The sequence below is a fragment of the Drosophila nasuta genome, chromosome 3 (assembly GCF_023558535.2).
Source record: "Drosophila nasuta strain 15112-1781.00 chromosome 3, ASM2355853v1, whole genome shotgun sequence".
NCBI classification, from domain to species: domain Eukaryota; kingdom Metazoa; phylum Arthropoda; class Insecta; order Diptera; family Drosophilidae; genus Drosophila; species Drosophila nasuta.
Genome location: NC_083457.1, coordinates 32,755,149 through 32,777,415, shown reverse-complemented (window position 1 = coordinate 32,777,415; position 22,267 = coordinate 32,755,149). Strand labels below are relative to the sequence as shown.

Sequence of the window (22,267 nt, the reverse complement as noted above, 5' to 3'; positions counted from 1 at the left end):
GGGAGAAATGTGTGAAGAGAAATTATATTCGTAATTAAAAAAAATGTTTTCTAGCGTGAAAGGTTAGCAAAAAAAAGGCACCAGGATGTTATTTCTACACGATTGTTTTCTTGTTGAGGTCTTTCAGCATCTTCCAATCCGAAAAGCTTGCTCATCATTAAAAAACTAGGGCAACATTCACATAATGCTGATAACATGTTCCCCAGCGACTGATTAAACATAGTCAAAAAAATAAAACAAAAATAAACAAAAAAGAATACCAAGTACGCGCGACAACAACAAAAAATCACGTTTAGTCATTGAACTTAGCATTAAAAGAGGAAGACACCGAATAGCCAATGATAGAGAGGGTGAGCGAGAGAGAGAGAGATGAAAAGACTTGAGAGTCGCGCGACTGGCTAGCAACAACAAGTGCGATTCTATGTTTTTTAAGGTCCCGAAAAGACCCCACTTAACTTTTCTATGATTAAGCTACAAACTTGATTAGCGCGCGATTAGACACACTAATGAGACCAGGAACGGAGACGGCGGACTGTCCGAAAACCAAATGAAAATTAAGTAACGCCCATGCGATTCGATTCCTGCCACCAGGTGGCGTTGGCGTGCATTGCTATGGTGAGTTGTGGGCGTGCCAGCATGCAGAAAACTTAAATTAACGGAACTTGTCTTACCTCACATATGGAAAACGCAAATGCGTTTTACGTTGATTTAATTTTTTGTATTTCTATTTTTATTAACATTTCGAGTGGGTATTGTGAGCCTAAGCCCATTTATCAGGTCTTGCGCTATCGCTAGAGATATTTATTGCAACGCAAAAAAACAAGTTTTCCACATCATAAGTTTGTTAACGAAGAAAATGTATTTGTTTTAGGTATATAATTTATAAAGAAAGTAGCTAAAAAAAAACCTCAGATATTTACAATTTATTAATAATAAATTTGTTTGCATGTGCAATCACGTGTCAACATAGTGGGCCATAAATTCCAACACCTACAACTAATTTCTTACTGTCAATCACAGACAAAAAGGCTGTTCCATTGACGTCACAGATACATTACAAAATTTACAATAATTTGTAATAGTTCAGCTTTAAATCGAGTTCACTGATTAGACCGCCTGACCCTTAACTCTATACTACGCAGGACAAAAACTTATAATAATATTAGGGATCTAGAAGTTTTGATATAATATAAATTAAAGAATATTGATTGGGAGATTAGATGGAAAGTTTTGAATATGATACAATTGGATTATTTGATTAGCGTACAATATTTAGAACAAGGATAGATTGACTTCGTTGGAATCGTAAATGATAACATAATATTACAAATATAAATGAATTATTTTTCTGAGATGGAAAATTTTTCACTTCCACATATAATATGTGCAATACAGCGAAAATTGATTGCAAAAAAATATATTTTACAATCGTATCGGTAGTTATTTATATACGACTTATATGGCGATATAGCGTTAATCAGCTATAATCGATTTTAATGTGTGCCCTGATAAGCCAAAAAGGTGACCCAGTTGAGACTAATGAGCCTTTAAACAAATCGTCACAATGATACGCAGGTTGTTCTCAGTGTAAAAAAGGGGAAGTACAAACTGCAGATACCCTATGTTAAACGCAGAAATTCTATCGCAGTGCATTGCATTGCCGTTGTACTGTGGAAAGGAAAACAATACTTCAGACTTGATGCCGATGCCGTTCTCCATCAAAACAAACAAAACAATTTGCCAGGCATGCAAAACGCCTCGAATAAACAAACTACAAAATGCAAATTGTGTTGGATTTTTTTTTCATTTCCACAAAGTTCAATGTGCCAGAATCTTTTGCTCAATTACATTGATACAGATAGTTTTTTTTTTTTGGTATTTTAGCTTTTAATAAGTTTCTTTCATTTGGTTGTCCGGCAACAGTATATAGACAAAAAATTGTCTGGCCTCCCGCCGAAGGTTAATTTAATAAAATTTCACGTCTAGAAATCAAAGTCAGGTGACGAACAAATTTTGTCAAGCACTAGTTTATTTATAAAAAAAAGAATTAAGTTCTGAGACATATTTTTTGCCATTAGAAGTAAAACACAACAAATTTTGTTCGTATCTTTTTAATTTTGATGAAAGAATTTTTGTTAATCCAAGTATTTCAAATTAAAATTGTGTTTATTACATCATAATAGCAGTAACATTAAAAACAAGTAAGAAAGCTACAGTCGAGTGCACTCGACTGTGAGATACCCGCTACCCATTTTGAATAAAAGAAATATATTTTGCGATAATTTTCTCAAAATATACCGAATATACTGCTAAAATACTAAAAATATACCAAATAGTATATTTGGTATATTGATATAGTACCGCATTCAAAATATACCATAGACGGCACAATATACCAGATTGTCATCTAAAGCAACAACCCTAGTAAGTAGACGTGTTTCCCCATACAAAAGTATTTCTTTAATAACTTCGACAATTTTCATCTGATCGGAACCAAATTTTCAGGAATCATAACTACTATAGTTATTATTATATATACCAAAATTCGCAACTCTAACTTTAAAATTACGCTTGTTATTTGATTTTTTTGATTTTCGGGGGCGGAAGTGGGCGTGGCAAAATTTGAAACAAACTTGATCTGCGTGCAAACATAACAAATGCTGTCGAAAAAATTATAGCTCTATCTCTTATAGTCTCTGAGATCTAGGTGTTCATACGGACGGACGGACAGACACACAGACACACAGACACACAGACGGACAGACGGACAGACGGACATGGCTAGATCGTCTCGGCTGTTAACGCTGATCAAGAATATATATACTTTATAGGGTCGGAGATGCCTCCTTCTACCTGTTACATACATTTCCTGCCGGCACAAAGTTATAATACCCTTCTACCCTATGGGTAGCGGGTATAAAAATGTTTAAGATATAGAGAATTCAATTACTCAACACAAAATCTCAATGTTTTCTGTTATCAACTTTGACTTGAAAAATCATAAAACTCTATCAATCATTAATTGTTATTAATGGTGTAATAAAGTGTGTAATTTTATCCAGGGTAGCTTTATAAGGTTATTCATTCTGACAGATCGAGAATTGCAACATCGATAAGTTAAGCGATCGTAAAGTTATAGTATTCTATTGCTTATTTACATACATTTCCACTAGAGACCCCCATTTAAATATTTACCTTGCTACACGTTCTGTAAACTATTTAGCCAGCTGACTCATGAGACGGCTTCTAAATTTTCTACGCGTTTCTCGTTGCAGCTACAACGGCTACAGATACATTTGTATCTGTGTATCTGTGCGGTGCAATGGACGCATTCAACATTGAACGCAATGCTCGAACATGTTTTATGTTGCCTCGTTCGTTTTTATGTTAATGCCCCATAAGCCGGAACCGGAATGAAAATGACAAACTGATGCTGAAATATTTTCATATATCGTTTGCTCAAATATTCGTACTATATGTAACTGCCTTCCCCTCTGATGTCGCGCCGCCATGGACGAATCTATAGTTTCAAAGAAAGGCGGAATTGCTTGGGGTCGATTATGTATTTTTAGTAAAGTTTTGGTTTTGGTTTTTATAGTTTAACATCTGCCAAGTTTTTTTTTGTTTTATATACAACAATTTTCTGTTGTCGTTTATTTGGGGTCTCAATTAAGAGAGAAATTGGCAGTGAAATTGTGTTAAATTGGCAATCAAGAAATCTCTATATATAAAACTATATACATATACCCTTCTTACAGATCACACATCGTATAGTTTTAAGTTTTTCATTCATATTTTCTTATTCGATTTAGCTTATTTATGTTGGGAGAAAGTGGAGTTTATTAAGATATATTTTTTTTACTAATTTTTTTCTATTCAAATTGTATTTTTGTATCAACAAATTTATATGCAAGATATGCAAAATCTTGTTTATCAGCTGACAGATATAAAATTGCAATTTACAATCTCTTAATTATTGAACTTTTTGTTATCAATATCAATCGAAACAGGTTTTAACTCGTTTATAGAACTGAATTTTAGCACCTTCGCCTGGCAACCGAAGTTAATTCAATTTCCAAAAAACAGATGTGCTCCAATTGCTCAGAGTGAAACAATTAATACCTAGTAGTTTATTTCCTAATTTGATGACTTAATGATACCCTATAAGCAGTTGTGTAAAAGTAGATGTATAAATATATGTAATTTTAAGACTTAAAAATTTATATATTTTTATTACATTAATAACTAACTTAATAACACTGATAAATACTTTATAAAGTATATATATTTTTCCTCTAACTGTAACAAAAGTTTATATAATTTATCCAAGCCCCTTTAGCCCATTTTAAGGTAGCTGGGTAGCGAAAGGTGTTGGAAAAGCTGTTAATTATTTTCCCGTAAATGGTGACAAAACCCTATATGCATAACCAACAACCTGTTTGAGACTTGAATACATTATCGATGCAAACACAAAAGTCAAACGCAAATCCCAAACCCAAACACTCAAAAAAGCGACTCACGGCTCTCGACTCTCGACTATCGACAGCTAAGCAAACATATGTGGCATGTTTCGTCTGGCACACCGCAGACTATAATTAGAGCCTCTAAATCAAATACAAAAAGACAAAAAACAAAAAAAAAAAAGATCGACACAAAAGCAAAAGCAATACTAAATTGTAGTTCGGGTCTATTGATAAGGCGTCTAACTGTTTGCTCGCTCATTATCACTAAGCGAGAGAGTTTTAATTTCCACATAAAGTTTTTTTGTTGTTGTTGTGTTTTGTGGTCTCTCTCTCAGCTGTTGCATAGTTAGAAGGAGTTGTTTGCTTATCAGCAGACACAATGGCCGATATCATAATTGCAGGCAGACGCGACGTCTGATGCGTGATGTCAATGAAACAGTTTGTTAGTATAGCATACAATGAGCTATGAACCATCTACCATCTGAGTACTCTATTACTATATATAGTACGCTCTGTAGTATCAGTAGTGTGGTACTCTGTAGTAGGAATAGCACTATGTTTACTCTCCTATCGAGGGTGCTGCCGAGCCACAAGTGGAAAACGTGATCAGCTCGTGTTCGGCTTCGGTCCAAACCACAAACAAGGCCTGGGTCTTTAAATAGATGCAAAGTAGATTTGCGTCTCGTCTCGTCGCGTCTCGCCTTTTAATATTTGCATAATAAATCGCATAATTAAGTTTCGAGCCCGACTCTGTATGTGTGTGTGTGTGTGTGTGTGGTGCTGCTGCAATGGAAAATTACGCTGCAAATAAAATTACGCGATGCAATAAAAAAATAGTATAATTATAATATTAATTAATACATATTGATGACCAACGATCATTGTCGATCATCAATTTCTAAGCGCCTATTCATTGACCCCTTCCACAGCAAAACGATAATAGATTATTGCATCTTGTAATGAGAGTTGGGTAATTTCCGTTTTCATTGATGTCTCCTTTTCCGCCATTCTTCCCCCTTCTTCTTTTGCAGTGTTTGCTTCTGTTTGCCAAATAGTTGATCACGCCTCGATCAGGTGCTCTAGGTCAGTTACGGCATGATTGCTTGTCTGATCGTCTTGTCGTCGGCTGCTGCCAAAAATAAACTTAGCGCTATATTTATGAATTTCGTATTTAGTTTATGCTGCGCAGTTTATCAGCAATCCCTCCCACCTCCCATCTCCCACCTCTCTCTCTCTCTGTCCCTGGGCCCGTCTGATCACCATGACCGCGACTGCATTGATAAGAGATTAAGTCGCACGCCTCTCGTCTAAAATTAAACTTTCGGCTGGAATTACGACGAACTTTGCGCGGGGGGTTGGGGTTGCGACTGGCGCTTTTATAGCTATAGCAACTAATTAGTAGTAGCCATGCCTTTTTCAATAATATATACGTATATATAGCGAAATATTGCTTGCTATATAGTATAGTACATACGTTGTGCGATTGCTGATAATCTTTTCAGTTTTGGCGCCGCTGATGTGGCTGATATTGGCAGGTCCGCTGATTTCATCAGTTTCAGAACCAGAACCACAACTAGACCTATGTTCAGACCCAGACCCAGACCCAGTCGCAGACATCGTGCCCAGCGTGGCGCGTTTTTATGTTGTGTGTTCCCCAATATGACGAGGCGGGGACAAATCGTGGCAATTTTAAAATTTTCCAAAGTGGAATGTGCCCCAAGCAATCGCTTATGGGATGATTTTCACAAAAGTCCACGCAACAAATGGTGTTTATATTGAGGGATTTTCAGATGAATAATAGATAAATGAAAGCATTCTTTGCATAGCTAATTATACTAAAAAAAAAAGATGTTGCCAAAGCTTTCATCCAGAATGAATAGACAGACAGCATGTTTAGAAAAATTCTTATGATTCTAATTTGTAATCGTTCAACAAAGTTTTCGACTTTCTTTCATCTACCGATTTATAAAATTATACTATAACTGAGATAGTTGTACCTAAGAAAGTTGTACCTAAGATTAAAATTACCTACAGTATAATTTCTTCTCAAGATTTATTTACGACAATTTTTATGAAAGATTTTCTTAACCTATTTATTTTATTTTTCTTTTATTATTTTTGCGACTTGTGTTTGAAATAAGATTTGTTTACGTTAAACTGAAAACATCTGTTCAAACGAAAATATTGAATGATTTTTTCGAAAATTATATATTTTATTTACTTATTATTATATGTGACTTGGAAGTAAATTGTCTAGGGTACAAAGTGCAAATAGAGCCCTGGCTGTTTTCCGGAAATGTTATGAAATATGTTTGCTATTTAAAGAAATTATACTACAACTATCTCTATATACTGAAAACATATTCAAATGGTGACTTTCTCGATCAAAGTTAATGCCATATAACAATCTCGAAATTACAATAATTTGTGGTAGTTGAATGGGGGCATAACAACGAAAGACTTTTGCTACGCAACGATTGCAGTTAGGACACGTCTTAGACAGGTTTCAGTTGGCCAACTAGTTTTTAGCCAACATCAGCCAGCTACTGGCTAAAATACTAAATCACCGCAACAGCGTCTCCTGGCGACAAGGCAATTCACATACACACAGAGACATTCGCACACTGGGACCAAAAATGAAAGTCGGCAGCTAAATAATGCATCACATCCGCTGGGGGAGAAAGATTTTAATTTGCGTACATCACAAAGTGTAACAGAAATAGACAGACTGTCGACGGTATATGAAATATATGTACATTTATATTTGTGAATTATTTCTGCAACATTTTCAAGTGCATGCCATCAACGTGGCTGGCACAGTCTGAGCATCGTGGCTGCCACATGGCCAACGCTTGAAAGGGCAGTGGCATCATCACCACCACCAGACGACTAGAGAGAGAGAGAGGGGAGAGTGAGAGACCATGATCACCCTGAGCCAAGAGCCAAGACAACTATGTCTATGTACATAAAGTATATAGGCGAATGCTGATGAAGTGGCCGGCAAAAAGCTAAAAAATGCAACGAGCCACTCCAGAAAAGATGCATCGTTAAACCGGCTTTGCAGCCAGCTGGGGATGTGGACGAAAAGGGGCTGCCGAGAGGGGCATCGACTAGGTGAACAAGTGCCGGCCGGCCGGCTTGAAAGCCGCCTGTTGATGCTGCGCACAAAATTACTGGGACTCGCTGATCGTGTGCTGTTGTGTGGTGTAGTGTGGTGTGGTGTAGTGTGCAGTTGCCCGCCCCAAGTGCCACCCAAAGAAAGTGGCACAGTGGTCACGTATCAATTGGAGCCACTTGAAAATATACTCGTAACAAAAATAGTGAACCCTTCAGATGCAAACGTACAAAAACCTGCATTATCATTAACGGATCCACACTCAGATCACGCACAGCGAGAGCATCTCGCTCGTCTACCTAAGACTCAGGCCGCCATCAGTGAATGTCAACGAGTCACGCACGCCACACACCAAATACACACACACACACACACCACACGCACACACACACACACTTTCTATGAGAAGAAATGCCGTCGATGCGTGGCGGAAAACGTCGACAATTTCCACAGAGCTGAATTGATGTGGGTACTGCGAGTACGCTGAAAACGCTTGTACGTCACTTCATGTGGGTTTTTAAATGGAAAGACTAAAAGTACTGCAAGTACATTTACATTTGAATATATCTAAACAAAGGCCATGTCTTGGAGAACCACTATGATTATGACTGTTATGATTATTATTATTATTGTTATTATAACAGCGCTTGAAGTGAATTAAATCAGTTGTCTACCCAAAGTGCACTCTCAGCTACTTATTGTGAACTCAGTGAGAAACCAGTCTAGACCTTAATTGTGCATAGGTCTCAATTGTTTGCTTTGGTTGAAGCCCTAAACGAATTGGGAAACTATTGAAAATTAAAGGTATTGATTGAACAGTTGAATTGTTTGGAGAAAATAGAGAAAAGATCGATTCTTTTGCTATTTTAGTCAATATATTTTGTAAAAGCTGTTGAAATACACATTTAGACTAAATTCTAAAATTTAAAAATGTAATAATTTGGAATTCTTCAAGCGCTAATGAATTATAGTAGGAGATATTTATGTTCCAATGTTCTCAATATCCGTTCTCTGAACTGAATTTTACTATGTATATTGTGTTTCTCGCAGAATTATCAACTTCGATTTTATAGATGTTAAGTTGAAGTATAAAATATAAAAACTATAATAATCTTCCTATTTAACTTATATGCTTACTCGCAGTCTACGAAATTCCAATAGTATTTTATCTATAGCTCCTTTCTCTGGCCTCTAAACTCTGGCCCAAGTCGAACCCAATCGATATGCCGCTTGCATTTTAATGTAGCGCATGGGAAAGTCGATGAAGAAAAGAGATTACATATCTAAAACGACAACTTTTACACAATTCGCCCCCAAAGCATAATTGATTTAGAGCCGACAACTCGAGAAAGACAACGGGGAAAGACACACACATAAATTGCATAAAGAAAAGCGTGGGCTGTAAACCAAAAGGTGCTCAGCGATCTACGATTGCAGCCGGAGCCGAAGAAACCACTCGAAAGACAGACAGTAAAGCACTCAAACAAATCGCACGAACGTTTCAGAGAGCTTAATTGTATTTTCTCGCATTTTTGCTCATCGGTATTAAAGAATGATAAGATAAAGTCGGAGGTTTACCTTAACTGCAAAACAGCAGCAACTACGATTATGAGCTAAATACATGGAAAATTGTTTGACATAACTTAAATATATATTCGCATTCTATTATTATTAACAATATACGTTTGCTTGTACATTCGGAAAACGAGCGCACGAGCTAATGATCGTACACTGATCATGTCGATCAAGCCTGACACATGGAATGACTTTGTCTCAGACAGCGGCGCCTAAAACTAACAAAAATAGCAAACTAAATTAAAGCAAAACTAAAGCTACAACTATACGCACACACACACACAACTGCGACTACAACTAGTGTAATCAGTGCAATCCAAATGCAACGATCATCATGTCAGGCAACATGGCAGAGAGTGTAAACGACACAGAGAGGCCACAAGCACCTTCTAGATGGCGCTCTCTCCCTCTCTGTGTGAGTTGTGTAAATTGTGCTCTCACTCTCACGGTCTGCCGCTCTCCCGCTCTGGGATTAGTTAGTGGACTGCGCCTGGGGGCAGCAGTCTTGACGGTGAGTTGCCCTAACAACTACCATTTATTCGTCTCTGAATCGTCGAGGCGTACGGTACTGAAAGCCGGACAGCAACAGGCACAACAAAACGCGATGCGGTCCTAATTATTCGTGTCGCCAAAAAACTACAACTAAATTACTAAAAATAAATACAAAACAAATCTATAACAAAAAGAAAAAACGCGCAAATTAATCGTTTTTGTTCGCCAAGGAGGAGAAAATAAATAGAAATTATATTATTTCTTCCATTGGAAATTTTCGTAAAAAGTTTTGTTGTCGGTCGTCGTTTTGTTAAGTGCGTTGCTGCAAACGTTGTGTATGTGTTTTGTTAATTACAATTTTAAATTTTCTGCATAAATTTGAAATTTTTACACAACGCGATTATTTCATTGTCTGACGCGCGTTGCCATCGTCCATGAACATCGCGCGTGATGCACATATGAAAGAAGATCTATAAGAAAGTTGAGCAAAAGAAATAGAAAAGAAGTAATAGTGATACCAGTAAAGTTCCTTAACACACTGAGTCAAGGAGACACAAAGAGCAAGAGAGAAAGAGAGATTGGAAAAGTGTAACAGAGTCATATTCCAACTAACGGTTAGTTTCGCATTAAACCATAATACTTATGTACATACACATATGTTTACTTATTACCATTATCAATAATTCCATCCATTTTATAAACACACATTCACCCGAGCATTTTGTTTATACTTATTGCCAATTAAAATTCCCTTTTCGCTTCGCTTCGCAATGTTTATACTACAATAATTTTGCTCACACTATCAATATTATTCTGTCTAATTTACAGGCCCAGCAACAACAATAATAGTTCCTTGTTAGAAAGCCAATCTATAAAATGATTTCACACAGTCCACCCATATTCAGTCACAGTCCACCCGTTAGTTTCTTAGCGGACTACATGAGCGGACATCAGCGTCAAACATTGAAGTAAGTTTAAAAATACTCAACAGTTCTATAACGAACCCCACACAATAAACCCGAATCAATCCAATTTCGGGGCAATCTGAATAACATTAATTGAAATCAATTGAATACACGAGTTTCGGCAACCAATCAAAATTCAATTTTTATTTAATTTATTCTCTTGGAGACGAGGTTAGTTAAATGCTTTATATTAAAATTTATGGAGAGGTGATAATTTAATGTACTTTCTATACCCTCAGACTTACGGCACACCTAAAGCTTTCACATTAAAATTCTTAATGATAATTCTGTTATCATTAGATTAGCGCAAAATATTTTCTGATATTGTATACCCCAACAGCTGCGTACGTGTTTTAAATCAAAAATAAAAAAAGAAACAAGTTTCTTTTCGACTCTTTAAAAGTGCTGATTAATATCGTGATAAAAAATGTGCATTATAAATGAAAAGCTTATTTCCGTTTTAAAGTCGTAAATATTTTTGTTGTTATACAATCAATGCAATGAAATATTTATAAAAGGCAACAAGACGTATGATAATTAACTGTTGTAAAAAATAACTTTTAAATATGGACTCTGATTGGGAAAAACCAACATTACATTTTATTACTAATAATCTAATTTCAAAAAAGGATTTCTGAGCACTAACGTAAATAAAATAACGTTTATGAATTTTGAAGGCCCTTCCAAATGTGGGCTACCAGCTTAATGGATTTGTAAATAAACTGTTTACATTATGTACATATGTGAAGCTTTAAAAATCTGTAACCCTGACATAAAGAATTTCAGTTCAGTTGTAAACATATTTGGAATATAACAAAACGTATTCAATATTTCAATCAAACCGAAATCAAATTAAAATTTTAAGTTTTTAAACTATCTCAGTTTTACAATAATCGCAATAATTTTACTGACCTTCCAATTGATTCATCAAAGTTATTTCAATAATTCAAAAGCAAAATACATTCCTCATGTGGATTACTTATACAAGTTTCCAGCTAAATAATAAACACAAATTTAAAAAAAAATTGTTGTGTAAACATCGATGCAACACGTTTATTTACCTGTCATTGATAAAGGTGTATAACTAAATAATGACATATTGTTTACAACACAATTACAGAAACAGTTAAACAGTTGCGTTTACATGCGAAAAAAAAGTATTGTAATATCTCGGGGCGGAATCATAGATTATTATATGATTTTGCACAACAATGAAACACGCACTAAAAATATGTTCAGGTTGCTCTGGTTGACAACAGAATTGCGAAAAATTTTGAAAGCATTCAAGATCAAGGCGATGGATGAAACGACCAAAACAAACTTTTGCTTTTGTTGTACTAACGTAGATTTAGAGATTGCTATACTACACACACATATAGAGGCAGGAGGTGTGGCACGGGGAAATCTCTGGCTGTTCACGAGTATGGCAGATGATGCTGATGGCAACAAATTTGCGCGTGGCGCTTCAAATTATTCCTCTCTGTGTGTGTGTGTTGTTTTTTTTTTGCCGAAATTAAATATGAATAATGTTCACATGAGTCTGGGGGTCTCTTGACGCAATTGATTTAAATTATGCTTGACCATATTTAGTGCCGCACACGCCGCAATTGCAGTAGTCGATGGACATGTTTTTCAGGGATAATAAAAATATATTCGACAAATTCTAGCTATAAATAATACCGAATGTCAAAATATTTATTGTATACTTGGATTTCAGTATTCTAAATGCGTGATGAGATTCTTTATTACAATTACTAAAACTATTCCTAGTTGTGACTTAAGTTTGCATAAATGTTACTATCCCTAGCAATTCCTAACTCAAGTAACTCAGCAGTTTACAGGTCAAATAAGCTCAAATTTTACCATATAACATTTAACACCTTTTCTCACCTTTTTACATCCCTATCAATAACAACAAAACTACCTCAACCGGCTATTTATCGATCAAAACAATTGAAATGTTTGCGGCTTTATTCACATCCACTTACACAAGCTATTTAAGTAGTTATGTCTACAAAACTAATCAGTAACTACAAAAACTAAATCAGCTGTTTGCAGAATAATTCACTTGAAATAGCCCTTAAGTACTCTCATGATCAAAGTACTATACATGAGCTAAACTAATGGGCAATCAAACCAATAAATTTCATATTAATGCTGGCCGAATCTGTATTATCACGAATCAAACAAATGATCCAAGCATACATAGACTCTTATCAGGCATCGACTTTATAGTTATTCCCATGTCTAGCCGAAAACAAGTTGATATGAATCAACGAAAAAAAAAACTGCAAACAGTTGTTCCAAAAATAATATACCGAATAAATTCTGTGATGATGAATCATGGTTGAGTGTGGGACCCAAACAAATGAATGTGTATTGACAAATAGACAAATACGAATACAAATAAATGAGTGCGAGTATGAATACCTTTCCACCCCACACACACTGAATGCTATTCAAATCAAGTGCTGAGGTCGTGCGTAAGAGACTGAACATCTTCGGGGCTTATCAATGACAGAAGCTCTTACATTATACATATACGTAGATAGATAGAAGTACTGTAGAATGCAGTTGAACAATGCAATATTAAGTATACGCCGCTGTCTATTATCGCACAGTAGAAGAATAAAAGACGCAGCCGGAATAAAGACAACCTTATCAGGCATATAAAAGGAAAGTAAACGTGAGGGCCGCGTGGCTCATGAGAGAGACATTCGAATAATCGTACGATTGATTGCCCATATACACAATATATAATGCGCAGATATATGCGCGCAAACATTACAGTATTCCAAAAAAAAAAGAAGAGAATCTGGCACATATACTAATTATGATTTCTTAATCTTCACTCTGTTTGCAGCTACAATGACGAACCCAACCGAGCGTCGCGTTATTGTCGTCCTCAGGCTGTAACTCTGGCCTCCAAAGCCATGGTCAACAATGCATCCAATGCGGCCCAGGGCCAACAGTTGCCCGCTAAGACCGGCGGAACTCCGCTTGGCGTCGGCAGTCGCTCCGGCCGTAGCTATTTGGAGCGCATGGTGTCGGCGCCATCGCTTAATACACAGCCAAAATCGTGCCTTAGCCGTAAATCCTGCCTGCACAAAAGCAATCAAAGTTCCACTAATCAAACCACAAATGCTGCCCCAACGGAAAACGTAGATGTTACCGACAGCAGCAACAACAGCAGCAACAGCGGCAAGAGTTGCAACAGCAGCAGCGTTAGATGCAGCTCCAATTGCAACAAAACTAGCGACATCGATGGCGTGGCACACTGCGAGCAAAGGTGAGTTTTGAATGCATCTTGCATAAGTGGTGGTAATCTGAGTGTTTCGAGTGCAACTCAATCGAACCGCACTCATCGCCAGTACTTGGGGAAGTCAATGACGCCGCTGCCTTTTGGTATCTTACCGCAAATTGAACTACATTGCGGTGGCTCTGATAAAAAGTGAAACTCAATAGGGTAAATAGAAAGCGAATAAACGGAATTTGGTATTTAGTATGATCGCAATCGCTGATATACGTATATAGTATATATCCTTTTTGCATTTCAACCCAATTTGGCCAGAGTTCAAAAAGAAAAACGAAATAAAAACACAGACCACAATCTATAAACATTGCTGTTGGCAGTCGAAACAATTTTTTAGACGTCATCGGGAGCACATGTCGCAAGGATAGATACTCGTACTTAGTTAGACAGATAAATATAATAAAAATTGCATACGCCATTCACAAATGATATAGCATATGTATCATCATAGGCCGTCGACGTAGCCGAATGCGATAATCTAATAATAAATATTTGAACAGCTCAGTTGCAATTTTACAGAAATTATCTAAATTATTTTCACCCCAAAAAGAAATTTGTTGTAGAAAACACGCCACAATTTGTCGTCTATAGCTGTATTATATAAAGATAAAAAAAGCCAAACAAATTAAGGCTAATATACGTAGATCTCAGATCTCAGATTGGCGCCATTATTTAGCTTTCTCTTTATCTATATATATATATAGAACGTATGATCTGAATAATCTTGAAAAATTGCACAATGCCAGGCAGCAAATGAAAGTGTTAACATGCTTTCAGTTTATCACTTCGACCTGGCTAAAAGCTTTTATGCACTTGAATTTGACATTTTGAAAACGCCTAAAAATAAAAAGTCGAAAAAACGAACAAAGCGAAACGCTGAACAAAACAAAAAGCAGAAAATGCATCCCAAACAAACATCAGATGTCAGAGCAAGTGTACTTAACCGAACACATTGTAGAAACACTATTTTTGGTTAAGCAATGTCTAGACGGGGCTTGTCGATTGCTGATATCACCCCAAAAGCAACAGACGACATACATACTATTCACATGCCTATGGTTATCAATGTAAACCAGACACACACTTTCGTAAATATAAATTGCTATGCTACTATTATGTAGTCAGATGTTGTGTGTACTTTTGCGGTTGCGTATGCATTATTTCCATCCATCACTGAGAAAAATCGGCAATCAATAAAAGCGTTGACACTATTCCACCTCAAGTAACTCGAGTACAATTAGTTAGAATTGGCTGAAATTTTGAATGTAAGCTGATAAATATACAAGATTGTTAAAGATATAAATATGCTTAGAGTAGATCAAAAATAAAATATTTCTTCATTTTTAAAAATTAAAAAAAAATATATTTCAAGAATTTCCATTTACATTACTTCAAGTAATGTGAAATTCCTTTTAAAATGTAAAGTGTAAAACATTTTAAACTGACAGTTACATAAAATTGCCACCTCATATTTCGTTGATTTGGAATTTCTTTTTGGGCAATTATGCTGACACTCATTAATCACAATCGGACTTCCTCAGAGAACATTCGCTGTCTGTCACCACAAAATGCCGCACTTTTAATTACCTCACGACAAGATGGGAGACAGCGTACCAGGTCACGTCAAGGCCACTAAATAGGCGTCAGTCTTTTAAAACTAAATGCGTGATAATTTCATTTCAATTCTTCGCATTTTTTTTTGGGTGTATAGAAAATTTATTTCTACAACGAGAGCAAAAGGCGAACTATACTATAAAATATACATGTGAATGTAACGACGAGTATAAAATTTTGAAACAGACTGAGCATGCACTCATCACGTGAACAGTTTTGAATGCGTCGAATCAGAAATGTGTAAAAATTTCGAAAAATCAAATCTGTAAATGTAATCGCCTAGTATAGAGAGAAGAGTGCGACTAATTAGTGTGAGAAGCAAATAGCAGACGCCCACATTAGTTGAATGAAACTATTTGAATTTGTTCTCTCTCATTTCATTCGTTTGATTTCGGTTGAAGGAAAGTAAAAAGACGGAACTATCTTGTCATAATTAGGAGAAAAAACCCCCGCAAGACTGGCATGTAAAGGTCATCAAAATGACCCTCAGATGTCAATCGAAATTGTTTGTAAAAAAAATATATTGCACAAGGTCTTGGCACAGTAGACTAAAACTAAGGGTTGTTGACATTTACGAGAGTCATTTACTTAATCTCGAGGAAGAAATAAAAAATGATATTTGGTCAAGTGGCTAGCCATAGATAATACAGTTTACAGTTGGGGGGATTTGAATGATTATAAATTAACAATTATCATTTCGTGTGACTGTTGTAAACCCTTTTTGTGGAAACTCGTTTCGTCTTCACACCTTAATGTGCATTGCATATTGAATGGGCCTGTTAATTTCTCAGGCGGTACCCGCATTGTAAACCGGACCGGACCGCCACGAAATATGCATCTGAATTGGGCATGTGCTTGGGATCGGGTTCGGGTTCGAGTTTTTGGGTTCGGGTTTCTGGTAATGCATATAAATGAGTGCACTCAAGATAATAAAGAAGCAGCAGGCTGAAACTAAACTCGTTTTTCGATATTTCCTTACCTCAATGTGGCCTAAAAAATTAATACAACAAAATCTCAGCCTACAATCAATGAAAAACTATGGAAATTTTGGTTTTCTCAGTGACATTTTTCTGTAGACCCGTCCCAACAATATCGCAAGAGCAGGAAAGCGCGTTCAAAACGAGACCTGCTCTGGGGGCCCACACGATAAGCGGATCGCCCGATCGAGCGACGACAACAGCGAAACGAAAAAAACAGAGAAGCAGAGAAACAGAAACAGAGACATACATAAAACCTGTTGAAGAAAATGCAGCGTCGATTGCACGCCTTCGACGCGTGATCGTCGCCGCATCGAGCAACAAATGTGGCCAGTTCCCTCAAGTCGGCTGTTTGATATTGGCGTCGGCTAATAAACTGAGCCAACATAGCAAATAGCCATTGTAGAAAGTACACGGACTATCGTCCAATATGTATACTATATATATATATATACATATATTTGTGCTTCCCAACTGTGTGCTTATATCGGCGGGTTTTGTTTGCAATTCATTAAAGAAATATGTTCTATAATATCGTTTCTCCAGTGGGGCTCCAGTTGGGGGTCTGTCGGAAAGTTTTTTGCCTCTTTCGTCAGCCATTCTACGTAAATTTGATATATCATCAAATGACGCTAAAACAAGCCCCTAACAACTTGGTAAATTGTTAATCTTATCATATTGACTGACTTGTTATCAATCATAATTCACTATATATAGGAAAAAGCTGTAAATTATTTCAACCATAAATCAATTGAACGACCTAAAATCGTCTATAATTGATGCCAAAAATACTACATGGCAAAAATTGCAATATTTTTCCAAATATCTAGGTTTCTAATATATTTGAATATTTATCATTAGCAAATATTTGTATATCCAGACTTTTTCTGTATGCATTTCTTCGCTTCCAAATACATAAGAATATATATCAAGATATAATCATCTAACAAAAATAGTTTATATTCTAAAAATTTTAACATTTCTCAACAAACAAATGACAAAACCAAATTTTAATTTAATTCCTTTAAATGTCAATAATATCATCTTCAAATAGCAAATAATTGGATTGAATTTTAAGGAATATTGCTAAGCTAAATTTTCTGCATATCAGAGCATTTCATAAGTCATCAACTCGTGTTTTTTTATATTATATCCCTAGCTATTTCAGTCCACACCTTCTCTAATGGGCGTGTTTTATTTACATCTCAATATCGTGGGAGTCGTTCGTCGTATACAGATAAATATTGTGAAAATATATATGAGAAATACAACATTTTTTTAAGAAAATAATGAAATCTACAGACATATGGGCAATTCTCAAAGAAAGGTAAACCACGACCGAAAAAAAAAATCTTCACATTCATCGTATTTTTTTGTATAATGTCATAAAGAAATATCCAAATTTTCATAATACAATGGATCCGTAGCATATCTCGGTTGTTTTTATAAAAAAATTTGCCTGCAAACTGAAAAAATGTAATTTTTTCTCTTTTAGCTCCTTTTGTATGCATTTTTTTGTTTAATTATTTCACAAGGAAAACATAAGATATGTTTGCATTTTTTCTACCAAATCTCTTAATAGTAATCCGATAATAAGATAAAAAATGCAAAGTGAGCGAAAAAAAAAGTTCAATTAACTTTTAATTTTTATTTTGCTTCTTATCTATGTTCAAATCGTACGTTCGCGACCGAAAACATCATTTTATTGTAATTGCTCCGCAATAAGTGCAAGCAGGTGAATGAAACTTCTCGTGTTAAGTGATTTTGGTATATATATTAAAAATATAAAAAATCGTTGGGGTTACTCAAACCAATCTTTTTTTATTGATTGTCAAAGTAGCGTACGTTCGCGACCTTACCTATAAGCATATGTAGATTTTTACTAGCGTCGCATGGATTTAAAAAAAAAAATTTTTTTTTTGTTTTTGTTTTTGAAAACTATGTCGTTTGCAGTTACTTATTACTTGTTAGTTATTACTTATTATTTATTACATATTTTTCTTGCTATTAATAAATTTCAGTACAAATTTCATATTTAATAAAAATTTATTTTTTTGCTTTTAAATGTTATTAGACACATTAAATTGAGTTTGTTTTGTTTGTTTGTTTTGTTTTTATGAAATATGAAGTTATTAATAAAAAAAGTTGTGGTAAAAATAAAAATTTTATTAATAAAACAACATGGAAAAATCGTACGTTCGCGACCGTACGTTCGCGACCGGAACTTAATTAAATTAAAAATAAATAAATGGAGATATTTTCTTGGGAGTAGACTTAATAGAAAGCTACATGATTCTACTTTAAAAGTAAAGTTATTTCTTTAAAATATTCCGTCTCAATTCGCAGAGTTTTGCATTTTACTGTATTAAGCCAAAGTCGACTTCCATTTTGCGTACGTTCGCGACCGCATGTTTTTTGACAATATTTTGAAAATTAAAAATCGATAAGCCCCATAATTTACACTAACCAAAGAGCTAAACAAATGCTATCGAAGAGTAAAAAAAAAGTTTCAGGAAACGTTTGTTTTCGATTTTATTTTTCTAATTTATCTCGTACGAACGTACGTTCGCGACTTTGAGAAATGCCCATATTGAATAGACTCTCCCGATCCATCTCATGGCAATTATTGGGCGTATACTCGTATTTTTGTTTTTGGGGCCGAAATGAAAATTTTGGTACGTGTCGACCGAAATAGACGAAAATAAGTATACTATACATTACTTTTCCACACTTTCTGTTTTGGGGTGTATGAGCCTCCGGAATTATGACGCAAAAACCAAAAGAAAATAAAATAAAAGAACAGGAACAAATACTATAAAATTAATAGATCTCAACGCAAGGCTGTCAAATAAATGAGAAGAACAAAAAAGAAAATTTACTTGTAGTATTCTTACTCACAGTAACATACATAGTTGAAGCTTAAATGCCAAATTACTGGCAATGTGGCAAATGGCGAATTGTTTCCGATTTGTGCAATAATCTGGCAAAACAGATCGAAAGATTTTTGCTACCAAAATGTTGACATTTTGGCAACTTTTGTTTGTCAAATTTAAACATCGATTTGCCGAAAATAACATCACGAAAAAATGCAACGTCGCAGTTTGAACATGAAATGAAAACAAATCCATAAACTGTTAGCATAAATATAGAAATCCTTAATGATACTTGACTTAAGAGGGCATTTCTATAAAACAAAAAAAACTTGAGGGGGGCCACAGTAAAAAAAATATGAAATAAAACTGGAGTGATAAGAGCAGGTTCAAGGTTATTTTCAAATCAGACTCTCAATTAGTTATGAACTCAAGATCAATACTTAAACGTTCTGTCTCGCTCATACTAAATCAATCTGTCTCTCTCTTTTTCTGTATTGCAGTCGCAAAAAGCATGTGATTTTTGCGGACGATGAGGGCCTATCGCTAACCGAGGTTCGCGTCATGTCGGAACCCTCGAATGTGCCACCCTATTGGAGCATGAAGTTTTTGGAACAAATCACACAGGGCTTGGTCAGCCCGCATCCGCCAGATCAGTGGACCGTGGACTTCAAACAGCCTGCCTCCGACTATCTGACATTTAGGTAAGCGATAAAGAAACATTAATCAATTAAAGAACTATAACTAATTGATATTACAATCTTTGCGCAGACAAAAGATCGAGAGGGACTTTGTGTCGCTGGAGAACGTCATTGTCAAGGATGAGGAATCGATTGTGGTGGGCACCATTAAGGTGCGCAACATCGACTTCCAAAAGGAGGTGATTGTGCGCGTCACCTGGGATGACTGGAAGAGCCAGCAGGACATATTCTGTACATTTGCCCGGGCCTATGGTCCTTCCACGTGCGCTCACGTGGTCTTCGATACATTCTCATTCAAGATCACGCTTCCGCCATCCTCTAAGCGTCTGGAATTCTGCATATGCTACCGCTCCAACGATAACGAATACTGGGACAACAATGATGTAAGTATTGATCAAACAAATCCACAAAGTGGCAGTCTATAATTTGTTATTTCTTTTTACAGGGTAAAAACTATACCATCAGCAAGAGATCGCCCTTCTATTATAATGCTCTGTCGCCTTATGATAAGGGACAAAATCGCAATTCCAGTCAGCAATTGCGATCGACTTTAACGGATGCTTTGTCCAAGGCCCAGCAACAGAGCAACTGGACCCAGGAGACCAATACGCCCTATTGGTAGAGAACACTGCACATTGAGATTTGAGAGTGTAAATTAAAGCTAACTGTATGTAGCTATAAACAGGTCTGTCCGGCTGGATACGTCGCGTATGGGGAGTCACCCATGAGGGTCTAAGAGGACCTTCGACTGTTCAGCCCCAAGTGGAATTGATTTCCAACTGACCCGTCCTAGAATTGGCTCTGAGGTGTTTGTACGCGGGGGGGAAGAGTAAAGAAAACTCATCATTTGTATAACCATAACCAGAACCTGGTACCTGGTAATCCCAAAATGTGCCATTGACTTGAGGTACAATCAAACAGAAACTACTTTAAAATCTAAGCTAAAATCGAGTTTTATAAAAACCAACTCAATGGAATTTCAAGATCATATCTTTGTAGTACATATGTTATATCTCTAAAGAAACAAACAAATTGTTCTATGTTTGATTGTCAAGTTTTAATTTTCATATCATAATTTTTTTTCGCTTTTAATTTTTTAATTTGTATTTTATGTTTGCCTGTATGTGTGATTGATTGTCTACTATATATAAACGTGTAACTGATATTAGTTTAGAAACGAAACAAGTCAAAAACAAAAGATTATAAAAAAAACAAAAACAAAACAAAAACAAATACTAAAGCGTGAGTTATCCTAGCAAACCATTGTTTCGAAATTATCATCAAATAAAGAAACAACAACAACAAAATTCAATTCAAAACACAAAACGAATATATCAAAAAAAAATTATAGTTCTTAAGTTTTTGCATGAGAAAATTTTGTTTTTATTTTTTATTATTATTATTTTTGGTTATTTGAAACTCTAAGACTGAAATGGCTTGTTATGGAGAAAACACGTCCTACAATTCACTATTAAACAACAACAACAAAAACTACAAAAATATACAACATATAATATGAAACATCACATTAAACAACAGTTCAATGTCTCTAATTGTTTTTGTGCCTGTGAACCCGACTTTGAAACTTAGTTTTAAGCGAAATGTACATAGATTACAACCATATATATACACGTAGTTATATATCATATACCAGAAAATTGCCTGTTATATACATTTATATACATTTTACCTATGCGTTTAGTTTTTTAAAGAATTAGCTGTAGTCCTTAGAGGTTATTTAGTTATAAGTTGCCACAAAAAAGGCCCCTAAAAATCTGACAACAATTTGTCAACTAAAACTTTATGATTATTTAGTTTTTAACAGATTTGCCAATTGCAACAAGCAAGTTGCAAGAACACAACATGTACACACAGTGAAATTATGATACAACGAGCTAACATATTATATAATATTATTATGCTCACTTGTCATAAACAAAATAAAATATTTTTGAAAAGAAAAAATTCTATATTGTTTTTATTTATACTGGTTTATTTTTAAGTTTCTACAAATTTACGTAAGGATTAATCCATCGAGAAATCTACATATGTAGAAAGTCTGTATTCCTCACTGCTCATTTCCGTGAACTGTATTCCTTTACAGATTGCGTTTGCATTCGGGTTTCCATTTGACCTTAAATCAAAATGTCATCGTTGATGCACTTTAAACAAGTTTGAATAT

The 22,267-nt window shown here is 35.4% G+C and overlaps 1 protein-coding gene across 1 annotated transcript; it reads left to right on the top strand.

Annotated features, from left to right (window-relative positions):
- The first annotated feature begins 9,694 nt into the window (after window positions 1-9,694).
- LOC132789243 (protein phosphatase 1 regulatory subunit 3C) lies at window positions 9,695-22,050 on the top strand. Its single transcript, XM_060797128.1, has 6 exons — window positions 9,695-10,259; window positions 10,474-10,613; window positions 13,474-13,899; window positions 19,888-20,088; window positions 20,156-20,468; window positions 20,531-22,050. The coding sequence occupies exons 2-6, from the start codon at window positions 10,522-10,524 to the stop codon at window positions 20,705-20,707; spliced, it is 1,209 nt and encodes a 402-aa protein (XP_060653111.1). The 5' UTR covers window positions 9,695-10,259; window positions 10,474-10,521; the 3' UTR covers window positions 20,708-22,050.
- Window positions 22,051-22,267: the final 217 nt, after the last annotated feature.